The sequence below is a fragment of the Zalophus californianus genome, chromosome 5, assembly GCF_009762305.2.
Source record: "Zalophus californianus isolate mZalCal1 chromosome 5, mZalCal1.pri.v2, whole genome shotgun sequence".
In the NCBI taxonomy this organism is placed as follows: Eukaryota; Metazoa; Chordata; class Mammalia; order Carnivora; family Otariidae; genus Zalophus; species Zalophus californianus.
The window spans coordinates 56,642,123-56,654,994 of record NC_045599.1 but is presented as its reverse complement, the minus strand read 5'-3'; the positions used below and the strand labels follow the sequence as shown (position 1 = coordinate 56,654,994).

Sequence of the window (12,872 nt, the reverse complement as noted above, 5' to 3'; positions counted from 1 at the left end):
GAGCCCACACATGCGTGCACAAGCAGAGGGAGTGGGGGGGGAGGGAGAGAGAGAATCTCAAGCAGACTCCACACCGAGTGCAGAGCCTGATGCAGGGCTCAATTCCATGACCTTGAGATCATGACCTGGGCCAAAATCAAGAGTCGGACACTTAACCAACTGAGCCACCCAGTCACCTCCATACTCCTAAATTCTTACCCACTAATCTCAAGTACATTCTCGTCACAGGAATCCTACTTCATTTCCCTAGCCTTCCATTCTTCAATTCCATGACTTTTCCTTTCTTTTCAAATATCACAATCTACTAATGTACCTAATTTAGTTTCCATGATCACCAACATCCAATTCTCAATTGATAATATTGCCTACAGAAAACATAAGCAATCAGATAGTAACTCCCTTATTTTCCAACCACTAAGTCCACCAACCTACCTACCTACTTTTATACACACTCTCTGCTTTTACTATTATTATAGTCAATGAAGCATCCCCACACCTAGCCAAGGCTAACTCCTCCATTTGAGCACTGGATCCCACCCTTCTCATCTTTTCAATTATTTCATGTATCAATCTCCTGGAAATTGTCACATTTTCCTCTGCATCATTTAATCTCTCTCCAGGGGACCATTCCCTTCAACATATTCAGAGACACTATAATACTCCAGTGGAAAAAAACTCTCTTAACTTCACATCCTTTCCAAATGCCACTCCATTTCTCAACCTACCATTTCCCCCAAAACTCTTATAAGTGTTCTATAATTGATGTCTATCCTTCCTCACCTCACAGTTTCATCTCACCTCCGTGCTAATCAGACCTCATTCCCATCACTTCACTGAATCTGCGCTTATCAGGATCACTCCACCTTGCCAAAAAGCCCAGTCATCGCTTCTCTTTGTGTGCATTAAACTCTTGGCAGATTTGACAGAGGGCCATACTTTCCTTGTAACATTCTTCTTCAGGCTTCTGATAGACTACCTGCTGCTTTCCAGTCTCTTTTATTGGCTCTTCCTCTTCTACTTGATCTCTAAATGTCCGAGCACAGTGGGGTTTTTATGAAATTAACAACCTGATGGAGTAGACATTATCACCCCCATCTTACAGATGAGGAAAATGAGACTTAGAAAAGCTAAACCACTTGCTCATTTCTTAAAGATCATAAATAATAGAACTATCCCAGGCAGCCTGAATCCAAACCCCAAGCTTTCAATCACAGCAAGTGTCCAGGGTGTCAGCATGAGAGTCTACTACTGCAGTGGAGATTCAAACTGCCCACTGTCACATGCTTTAGCTAATGCATTCTGTCAGTTAGACTAGACTTCTTTCAACTCTCTCCTCATTCCCACATAGCCCTGACCCCAGCTCTTTGTCCCTCTATATTAATCCAATGGGAGTATAGTTCTAGTTCCTGGTCTTTTCCCTCCTGCGTACGTCCCACGGTAAATCAAGACCTTGTGGTGTCCTGAAATATGACACGTGGATTCTATTCCTTCCCTGAAGTCAAATATCTTGTCCCTTGTCTACCACATCTATAAGAAAAAGTAATTTTGAAGGAGCTTCTAAGACAACTGGGAAGCACCGTACAAGATTCTTTTTTTTTTTTTAAGATTTTATTTATTTATTTGACAGAGAGAGACACAGCGAGAGAGGGAACACAAGCAGGGGGAGTGGGAGAGGGAGAAGTAGGCTTCCTGCTGAGCAGGGAGCCCGATGCGGGGCTCGATCCCAGGACCCTGGGATCATGACCTGAGCTGAAGGCAGATGCCTAACGACTGAGCCAGCCAGGTGCCCCATCATACAAGATTCTTAATCCACTAAATCAATGGTTCTTAGCTCTGGCTTCACAATAAAATCAATTGAATCCCTTAAAAAAAAATTGATGCCAAGTTCTTCAACCCAAGCCAATTGCATCAGAATCCCTAGGCTTCAAAATGTTTGCAGACTTGCCCACAGTTTACTGAGTTATCTTGTAACAATTCTGAATGTTTACGTTCAAATGTAAATGGAGATTATAAAACTACCTTTGGCAGTGTGAAGAAGCCAGTTTGTACAGACTAATAAGAACTGGCTGTAGCTCTTCCCAACTGTGTCCAATGATACTGTAGCTTTAAATCAGTCATGGTGAAAGTATTACACAAAGGAAACGGGAAAATACTACAAATCAGAACTCATTCCCCCCCACTCCACCCCACCCCCCCCACCCCCAGAGCTGGTAATCAAACATTTACCAACATACCACTGTCTACCTTCTAGCTAGTAAGTGACAGATTTAAAAAAATAATCTAGACAAATAATAAGCATATCAATTTTCAGCTTGATTAAATAACATTTAGATTACTTTACTATATATGTCTCTTTTTTTTTTTGAAATGTTTAAGATGAAAATAAATGTTCAGCCCAAAACAACAGGTTACACAGAGTTGTATCATTCACTTAAACTTTTAGGGGTCAAAAACTCCAATACCTTCAGGAGCTGGGCAAGTATGAAGTAAAAGGACCAGAAGAGGAGGAGACCATGCTGACGTAGAAAAACAAGGCCCTGGGTGCCTGGGTGGCTCAGTCAGTTGAGCATCTGCCTCCGGCTCAAGATTCCAGGGTCCTGCGATGGAGTGCCACATTGGGATCTCTGCTCAGTGGAGAGCCTGCTTCTCTCTCTGCCCCTCCTCCCTGCTTGTGATCTCTCTCTCTCTCAAATAAATAAATACAGTCTAAAAAAAAAAAAAAACAGAAAGAAAAGAAAAAGAAAAACAAGGCCCAGCTCCCTCTTGCATTTCATTCAGGTCTCTGCTCAACTGGTACCACTTCTAAAAAATCGTATCTGACCACCCAATCCCCTTTCTCCTGTTGTTCTCTGCCCCTGTACCCTACTTCATTTTTTTTCTTCATATCACTTGATATTACTTGACTTTGTAATACATATATATTTGCTTATTTGCTCACTATCTGTTTCCTTCACCAGAATACAAAGAGGAAGCTGAAATAACTCCAGTTCTGAGTGTTAGTAGGTGTTCAATAAATATTTGTTAGATGGATGAATGGAAGGGTTGGGAAGCCACTATCCACCCCCAGAAAAATATAGCCAAGAGGGAAGGTATTATGCCCAGCACTATCAAAACTTCCAACATAAACACACACACACACACACACACACACACATGAACCATGTATCAAAGAGGAAAACCCAGAGAAATTAGAAAATACTTTGAACTGAATGAAAATAAAATATATCAAAATGTGTGGGATGCAGCTAAAGCAAAGCTAAGAGAGGAATTCATAGCATTAAATTATTAGAAAAGAAAGTCTCAAATCAGTAATCTAAGCTCCTACCCTAAGAAAGTAAAAACCTGGGGCACCTGGGTGTCTCAATCGGTTAAATGGCTGACTCTTGATTTTGGCTCAGGTCATGATGTCAGGTTACTAGGATGGAACCCTATGCTGGGCTCTGCACTCAGCGGGGAGTCTGCTTGAGATTCTCTCTCCTCTCTCTCTGCCCCTACCCCCTGCCCACATACATGCGCTCTCTCTCTAAAATAAATAAATCTTAAAAAAAGAAAGGAAAAACCAAAAAGGAAAATAAACCTAAATCAAGCAGAGAGAAGAAAGATACCAAAAGTAAAAGCAGTAATCAGTGAAATTGAAAAGAGATAAACAACAGAAAAAAAATCAATGAAAACAAAAGCTGGTTCTTTGAACATACCAATAAAATCAGTAAACTTCTAGCAAAACTGACAAAAAAAAAAGAGAGAGAGAAAGAAGACACAAATTACCAATATAAGGAATGACAGAGGACATAGCACTACAGTCCCAACAGACAATACAAGGATAATGAAGGCATATTATGAACAACTCCATGAACATAAATTCAACAACTTTGATGAAATGAAATAATTTCTTGAAAACCACAAACTATTCAAATTTATTCAAGATTACATAGATAACCTAATAATACTATAACTATTAAAGGAATGGTATTTGTAATTTAAAATATTCTAAAAAGAAATCTTCATGCCCTTAAAAAGCATTCAGATGTGCATTAAAAAGAAAGAAAGAAATCCTCATGCCCAGATACTTTCACTAGTGAATTCTACCCAACGTTTAAAGAATAACACCAAATCTATACCATCTCTCTCATAAACCACAAGAGGAAAAACTTCCCAACTCATCTTATGAGATCAGCATTTCCTTCATTCTAAAACCAAAAACATTGTAGTAATATAAAACTATAAACCAATATCCCTCATCAACATAGATTCAAAACTCCTTGAATAAGCATTATCAAATCAAATCCAGTGATACATAAAAAATATAACACACCAAGTGAGGTTTATCCTGAGAATACAAGACTAGTTCATTATTTGAAAACCAAGCAATGTAATCTATCATACAAATAGTCTAAAGAAGAAAAACTATATGATCTATTGATAACATTTTAGCATTTTAAAAAATTCAACATCCATCTATGAGTAAAAACAAAAACAAAAACGCTCTCAGCAACATGGCAATAGAAGGGAACTTCCTCAACCTGATAAAGAACATGTACAAAAAACTGACAGCCAACATCATACTTAATCATGAAAGTTTCAAAGCTTTTTTTGCTCAGGAAGAAACAGAAATGTCCACTCTCGCTCTTTAAAACATTGTGTGGAAGTGTTAGCCAGTACAGTATAGCAGTAAAAGTAAATTAAACGGCATACAGATTGGCAAGAAATCAAACTGTCTCTGTCTAGTTGCAAGCAATTTGATTATCTCCGTATAAAATCCAAAGGAATGTACAAAGCAGCTCGAAAACTAATAAATGAGGTTAGCAAAGTTGTGGGATACGAAGTCAACACATAAAAATCAATCATATTTCTATATACTGGCATCAACAAATGGAAACCAAAATTTGGTTGAAACAGATGTCCAAATGAAAAAATTCGAACCTTGATGTAAACCTCATACCTTATATAAAAATTAATTCAAAATAGATCATAAATGTAAATGTAAAACATAAACCTATAACCTTTTAGAAGAAAACACAGGAGAAAAACTTCATAAGCTGGGGTTAGGCTATGTGGCCTCCGCAGCAATTATCACTGCCTTGAAAGACGTTCCTCACTTATTCGCTCACTTATTTTAGCGTCTTTCAACCCTCCACCCAAACCAGAAGGTGGACTGTCACGCTCCCACCGCCTAAGTCGCATCTAAAATATGTCTAGTAAATTGTCAACTCTTGAGAATATTTCTAGATGAACGAACCGACGGATGGATGAACTAATTGAACATTATTAAGGGACTAGTGCTCTGTTAACAGCCTTGAAATCATTCTCAACTTTTGAAGACTCTTCAACAATGTGCCTCAGTTTATGCTATAAGTTTATTCTCAAAGAGGCACAGAAGACTCACCCCATGCTTTAGAAACCTAAGCACAGAAAGATTAAGTGATTTAAAGTCACACAGTAAGTCACCGCGTGAGTCAGGATATAGGAGATAACACCACATGAAACTCTCTTCCTTATTTGCAATAGGGCTTAATCATTTCTTCAAAAACCCTCTTCCCTAAAGTGAAAGAATAGCTCTTTCCTTCCAACCACAGTATATAGGTTTCACCTGAAATAAAACAGCCGGAGTCAAAACTTGGGGAGGGGGGTTGCCAAGTGGCAAACCAACCCACAGGTGATGCGGTGGCGGGGGATGGGCGCCCAGATCCCGCGGGGTCCTGAGGCGGTCGGGCGGCACCTTGCACACGAGCCCCCACCGCCTGGCCCGGACTCCCTCCGCCCCCGCCCCCATCCGCCCACCGGCGCCGCCACCGCGCGGTCTACAGCCCGCCTCCTGGAACTCACGGATCTCGTGTGCCGCCGCCGCCGCCGCCTCTCGAGGCCCCTCCGGCTTCGGGATCCAGGGCCGGGCCGCCGCACCCCTCAGGTCTGTCCCAAGGCCCTTCACGGCCGCGGCCGCCCCTTGCAGCGGCTCCCTCGCGGCACCCCGGTGACCCGGGATGGTCGGGGCAGGGTCCACGTGCGCCCTCGTTCGCCGCCCGTGGAGAGCCGGAGGCACTGCTGGGCCGCTCTCTTTTCCCTGCGGTGTCCCGGTAGCTTGCCCCCGTGCTCCTGCCCGGGCGGCTCGGCAGCCTGGGAGGGACCACCTGCGGGTGTGGCCTGCGCCGTCCTCGGATTTGGTTTTCCCTGAAGGAGAGCGCTCTGAGAGAACGCCCCGCTCACACTTTAGTTCTTCGTACAACTTTGAGAAATGTCCAGGCTGGATTTATAACCACCACTATAAGAACTTCAATATTAAATCATTTCTAAATGGGCTTCCAGAATTTTCTTTTGAATAAAGTAAGACCCTCATTTCTTCTCTGAAGGTGTAAACTTTGGTATCCCATTTTATTTTTTTAAGATTTGTTTCAAGAGACAGAGAGAGAGAGCATGAGTGCGGGAGGGGTGAGGAAGAGGGAGACAATCTTAAGCAGGCTCCCCAGTAAGCGTGAGACCCAAGTGGGAATCGATCTCAGGACCCTGAGATCATGACCGCAACCAAAACCAAAAGTCAGATGCTTAACAGACTGAGACACCCAGGCTCCCCCTTGGTATCCCATTTTAACCCAGTCATAACCTATTGGACTACCCATCTTAGGTAGTATTTTCTTCTTAGTGGTTTATGAAATAAAAAAATTGATTAAATGCAGGATTCTAGGCAACTATGTGCCTAGCTAAAATTCTAACAATATTAAGGAAGAGTAGAATACTGAAGGACAACCAGGATCTCTGCCCTGAATCCACCGCACTCAAGCACAGGGGGTTTGATGCATTATAAAACAAAATAAAACCATGGCACATCTCACACCTGTGGATGGTTTCAGAGGTCAAAGAAGTTTAGCACGTTCTAGGAGTGGAAAAAAAAATTAAGTCCTCATAAAACGGAACTAGATTTGACCCCAGAACTGACTCACCCTTTTATACACACACACACACACACACACACACACACACACACACACACACACACGCCTAAGAATATTAGGAAAGCATTGTCTATAAAAATGCACAAGATGGTTTAAAGAGAAATAAACTAATGAAAGCTGAGAAATGTGTTGGATGAGATTAGGCAACTGATGAGGACTTGACAAAAGGAATGAAAATAAGTGGGCATTTTCTTTTTTTTTTTAAGATTTTATTTATTCATAAGAGACAGAGAGAGAGAGGCAGAGGGAGAAGCAGGCGCCCCGCTGAGCAGGGAGCCTGATGCGGGACTTGATCCCAGGACACTGGGATCATGACCTGAGCCGAAGGCAGACGCTTAACCATCTGAGCCCCCCGGGCGCCCAGAAGTGGGCATTTTCAAGAGGTCCTACAAGGGTAGACAGAATTCAATAATAGACAAGGGTTTGGCATAGGTTGTGTGTGTATACACACACATGTAATGTATGTATTTCTATGTATATGAATGTATTCTGAGCTTGAAATCATAATAAACTTAAGAAACTGGCGTTAGAAGTAGAGTTAACACTATTTGCCTCTGAATTTACTTCTGTCTCTCTGAGCAATATTGAGGAAATAAAACTGTTATTAACAGAAAAGAAGAAGAAAAGACTGTCATAAATTACTTCACATTTGTAAGGAGAACAGTTCAATATTACGGTTTGCTTAATAAATAGAATTATGTTTCCAATACTCACCATAATAACATTTTTTTTCTTGAACAACTGTTAATCCAACTGTTTTGCTTTGTATTACAAAGCAAAAGTGATTATCCCTTAATTATACAACAAAAGGACAGTTTTTGCTCTGGGAAATAAACACCATTGTTCTGTGAAGTTCACTAAAATCTTACCAGCACCAGGTATGTTCAAATTTAGCACTACTTTTCCAAAATGGAATATTACTTAAAAGAAAATCAGCACTAGGCACCAAGTACAGTTTTCAAAATGGAATATTTCCTCAAAAAGCATTTTTTTAGCCTTAGGTGAAAGAGTATGTTTTGGAGCCTTCTTCCAAATACTTCCAAGCCACCCCAAAAGGCCATAGTAATAAAACCTTTATAACGCAATGTTTCATTGTCCTCATAGAGAAATAGGAGCACAAAGGAGTGACTGACCAGTTTTTCCAGAGGGCAGGGACCCTCTCCTGAAGGTGGCCCCTGGGCTGAGTTGAAAGATGAATAGTTGTGTATGGTGGGAAAAGAGAGTGTATGCCCAGGAAGCACATTCTGGACAGAGGGAGCAACCAAGCACCATACCAGAAGGAAGAAATAGCTTGGTCTATTCAGGAAACTATAAGCTATGCAGTGTGACTTGATTGGCCTTGAATGCCAATCATGATATGTGGGCGCTGGCTTGTATTGGCTTGCAAGAGCAGATTGTTAAATTTTCAGGAATTTTGTGTACTGGCTTTTTATTATGATTTTGGTCACATATGTACAAGAGTATATAAAATATATATGTACAGTTTAAAGAATAGTTTTATGGTAAACCTTTATGCAGTCAACCACCCAAGAAACAGAACACTGTCAGCATCCCAGCAGCTCTATGTACATTCCCCAAGCACATTTCCCTATCTCCCCACGGAGGAAATCATTATTCTTTCAGGACAATAACATATTTGCTTTTCTTAATAATCTTATTTCATACAGATAAATCCTTAAAACAATAGTTTTAACTGTTTTGAACTTTATATAAATGTATTCATGCTGATGGCATGCTGACTTGCTATCTATGACTTACTTTACTCCAGATTGTTCGTGATATTCATCTACTTTCCTTTTTTTTAAAGATTTTATTTGAGAGAGAGTGCGCGTGCGGGAGAGTGCATGAGTGGGGGGGAGGACAAGCAGACTCCCCACCGAGCAGGGAGCAAGATGTGGGGCTCCATCCCAGGACCCTGAGATCATGACCTGAGCTGAAGCCAGACGCTTAACCCACTGAGCTAACTAGTAGATATTCCTCTACTTTCTTTTTCTTTTTTTTCCCCAGGGGAAAGCGCAAATGCAGTCCCCCACTACCACAAATTATGCAGTCGAGTTTCCCACTACTTTCTGATTAACTATTTCCTACCTTTTTACCACTGTGTAGAATTCTATTGCTTGAATATACATGAATATACAATGGTAGAATTAAATTAATATTTATTTTCCCTTTTTTTGCTATTACAGTGCTGCTAAGAGCATTGTTGTACATACTTCTTAAGGAACATGTTCAGTAGTTTTCCCAAGACATTATATCAGGGCTTTGGAAGGAAAAAAAATATTTTGAGATGAGTTTTAAAAAAGGACCATTTACAAAGGTGTGGGGAAACACAAAAGATGCTGCAGCACCCCAAAACTAATAACAGCAAGGCTCTGTTGCCACCCCTAGGCTGAAGGGGTGAGGGAAGGAAAGGATCATCAGAACCTGAAGAGAGGGGCACCTGGCTGGCTCAGTTGGAAGAGTGTGTGACTCCTGATCTTAGGGTCAGGAGTTGGAGCCCAACATTGGGTACAGAGATTAAATAAATAAAGCTTAAAAAAAAAAAACTGAAGAGACAGGAGAGGACACAGTATAAAAAACTTGTGACCTTTGGTCAAGGGACCTAACCAGCTCTAGATGATCATATAATAAGGTACATGTGGGAATAAATACCCAACTTCATCTTTTCTCCCTGAAATCTGTAGTGGTTCCCCCATTGCCATAGCCCCTTACTGGACATAAAGCAGGGTCAAGGGTCAAGCGTAAATCTGGAGAGCAAATGGAAGATAACCAGCAAAGGTGTTTATTTAGGAGTGCAATTGCTGGGTTGCTAAATGTACACATCTTCAAATTTACCGAAGAAAAGCAAACTGTTTTCCAAAGTGATTGTCTTCAAAGAAGAGTTCACATTGCTCCACATCATCACCAAAATTTAATAACATTGGATCTTTTCATTTTTGTTAATCTGGTAGGGATGTAATGATACCTCTTTGTGGTTTTTTCATTTCCCTATTACTAAAATGGCTGAGAATGTGTGCATGTTTGCTGGTCATTTGGATTTCCTTTTATGTAAAGTGACATTTAAAGTCATCTGGTCAAATTTCTACTAGCTATTTGTCTTTTTCTTACTTAAACATAGGAGTCATTTATATCTTCTGGATTACATATTCTGGATCTAGTTTTTGGCCACTTGCATGTGTCACAAATATGTTCTCCCAGGTGGTTCCCTGTATTTTGATGCTCTAAGTAGGTAAGATCATAGGTGCTTGTCCTTTGCAGTTTTGCTTTATTTCCTAAAAATACCCCAAAGCAAAATCATAATAAAAAGTAGATGAGTTGGGTACATTAGATAAAACAGATAGAAAAGAATGTGGAGAGAATTCTGGGGAAAGAGAATAAAAGAGAAAGAATCAGAGGTGGGAAAAGAGTAGAAAAGTAAGGAAACCATTTTTATTGGCTAAAAGATCAATTCAACACTTGCAATTTTATTTTAAATTATTATTAAATATTACTAAATGATAACATTCAATTAAATGAATCATTGAAATGAAAATAACACAATAAAAATAAATCTGAGGCAAGATAGGAACAATTAAATATGATGCTATTAACTTTTCAATACATGAAATCAGCACTTCACTGAACTTAATTTTGTAAAGAATTTAGATATGTAAATCACACAATCAAGACCCACAGCTCTACAATTCTGAATTTGCTATAGCATATGATAATATAAGGCCTAAAACTGGCATGCTAATAAATATTAAATCTAACTTTTTTTTAAAGATTTTATTTATTTATTTGACAGAGAGAGAGACAGCGAGAGAGGGAATACAAGTAGGGGGAGTGGGAGAGGGAGAAGCAGGCTTCCCTTCCCGCTGGGCAAGGAGCCCGATGCGGGGCTCAATCCCAGGACCCTGGGATCATGACCTGAGCTGAAGGCAGACGCTTAACGACTGAGCCACCCAGGCGCCCCTAAATCTAACTTTAAACAATCTATTTCAAGTCAAGTTACCACTTTGGCCAAAGCCTGTGTAAGATCCTATTTTAACCTATTTCTAAAATATTATGTCTTCATAAATTTAGATAATGAGTTATAAAATATGAAAAGAAAAGAGAAAACAAAAATATAAGAGACAAAAATTTCAGTTCCTTAAAAAATAACAGAAAAATGGTCCCATCTTCATGTTTCCGTTAAATAATTGTTTTTTGGAAAAATATTGTATTAATAGCACAAAAGTATTTGGATTAATTATTTAAGCTAATTAGTATTAAGCTATCTTCTTTCACGAATATTAATAAAATGTGATAGAAATATAGCTAAGATAAATGAGATATTAATACACACTAATCTTTTGTATTGCACACTTTTCTCTGAAGGGTTATAATAAAAATAAAGAGTACAATTTATCCTTTTTTATAGATCTGTGTAAAGTATAAACATAACTCTCAAGAAATGAAATACCACCATTTTAAAGTCCTACAAAGAAATTTAATTACCTTGAATTTTAGACTAAATATTTTGTAAAGTGAACCATGTGCTTATTCATAAGATAAAGGAATTCTAAGTAAAAAAAAAAAATCAAATGGATAATCCTATTTTAAACAATTCTTTCAATACAGAAAATAATACTGTGATACTATTTTCCTGAAGGTAACAAAACTTCCATCCCTGTTCTGCCAAGCTCATATTCTTCATAGAACTTATAATTTTTTTAAAGATTTTATTTATTTGAGAGAGAGAGAGGAGAGGTAAGAGAGAGAGAGAGCTCTCAAGAGCCCATGAGTGGGGGGAGGGGCGGAGGGAGAAGCAGACTCCTGGCTGAGCAGGGGGCCTCACTACCACTTAGGGCTTGATCCCAGGACCCCAGAATCATAACCTGAGCCAAAGGCAGACACTTAACTGCTTAACTGACTGAGCCATCCAGGTGCCCCACACAGGGTCTCTTTTCAAGAAGTTCATGATACACCCACAATACCTCAATTCTCATGACACCTCCCATCAAGGCAGAGAATGAGGGCAACAAGGAGATGACTGGTCCTTGCCATGAGAACTATTTATCGGAGTCCACTCTCAGTGAGTCCATCCCTGGAAGGTGGGTTCAATGTTTAGAGGCAGGGCCGCTGGCTGGCTTAGCAACTTGTCCACTACGTTGATTTTAGCATCGTGCTTCTTGATATCCTCATACAGAGTCCAGGACAAGTCATGCTGTAGCTTGTAAGCACCAAGGAAGTCATGTGGACAACCTGTCCCCCATTCTTTTGGAGAAATAATAGAAAAATACTGCTGACCACTCTCCCCTTTATAAGGGTAGTAAATGTTGCCAGGTTTTTTGTTTTTTTGTTTTTACCATGTTACAAGCTATGTGGTGCAAGTCAGCATCTTTGTAAGCATCTTCCAAAACCTTCCTGGCTTATTCTAGTAAATGTTGGATTTGCTCATCTATGACTGTCAGTTTGTTGGTGGCATTTGCTCAGATTAATTCATCAGCCTTCTGCACCTGCTCTGCAAGTGCCACAAGGTCTAAGGGGTCCCTGGCCCAGTGGGTGTGGTAGGGGCTCACCAGGGCCAGGCCACTGGGGGTCAAGGTGCACCCCAGGAGGGCTCCTCCCCAATCTGTTGCCGGCTGAACTCTCTGGTTTTCAGGGACCTCCTCCGTCTGCCCCAGCTTTGCAGCATCCGCCATGTAAACACCTGAAACCTCCCTACCACCCGCCCCAATAAATTTTAATTATGAATGCTCATGAGGTATCTGAAGACAGTAGGATCTAAAATATGAATATACAAAGTTGTAGAAGTTACTAAAATAAATATAGCAGTCCAGTACCAACAAAGTGGTTAAGTGCTGAAAAAAAAATTTTTTTTTAAGATTTACTTATTTTAGAAAGAGAGAACATGAGCAGGAGGAGGGGCAAAGAGAGAATGAGAGAATTCTTAAGCAGACTCCC

The 12,872-nt window shown here is 40.1% G+C and overlaps 1 protein-coding gene and 1 pseudogene across 1 annotated transcript in view; both read right to left on the bottom strand.

Moving 5' to 3' along the window:
- ANKDD1B (ankyrin repeat and death domain containing 1B) overlaps positions 1-9,767 on the bottom strand; it is a 66,052-nt gene extending 56,285 nt beyond the window's left edge. The window contains 2 exon segments of the mRNA XM_027604413.1: positions 5,824-6,238; positions 9,657-9,767. Of these exon segments, the coding sequence (XP_027460214.1) occupies positions 5,824-6,238; positions 9,657-9,767 (526 nt within the window).
- A 2,194-nt stretch (positions 9,768-11,961) lies between these two features.
- On the bottom strand, positions 11,962-12,648 carry LOC113928438 (annotated as a pseudogene).
- Between the last annotated feature and the right edge of the window lie 224 nt (positions 12,649-12,872).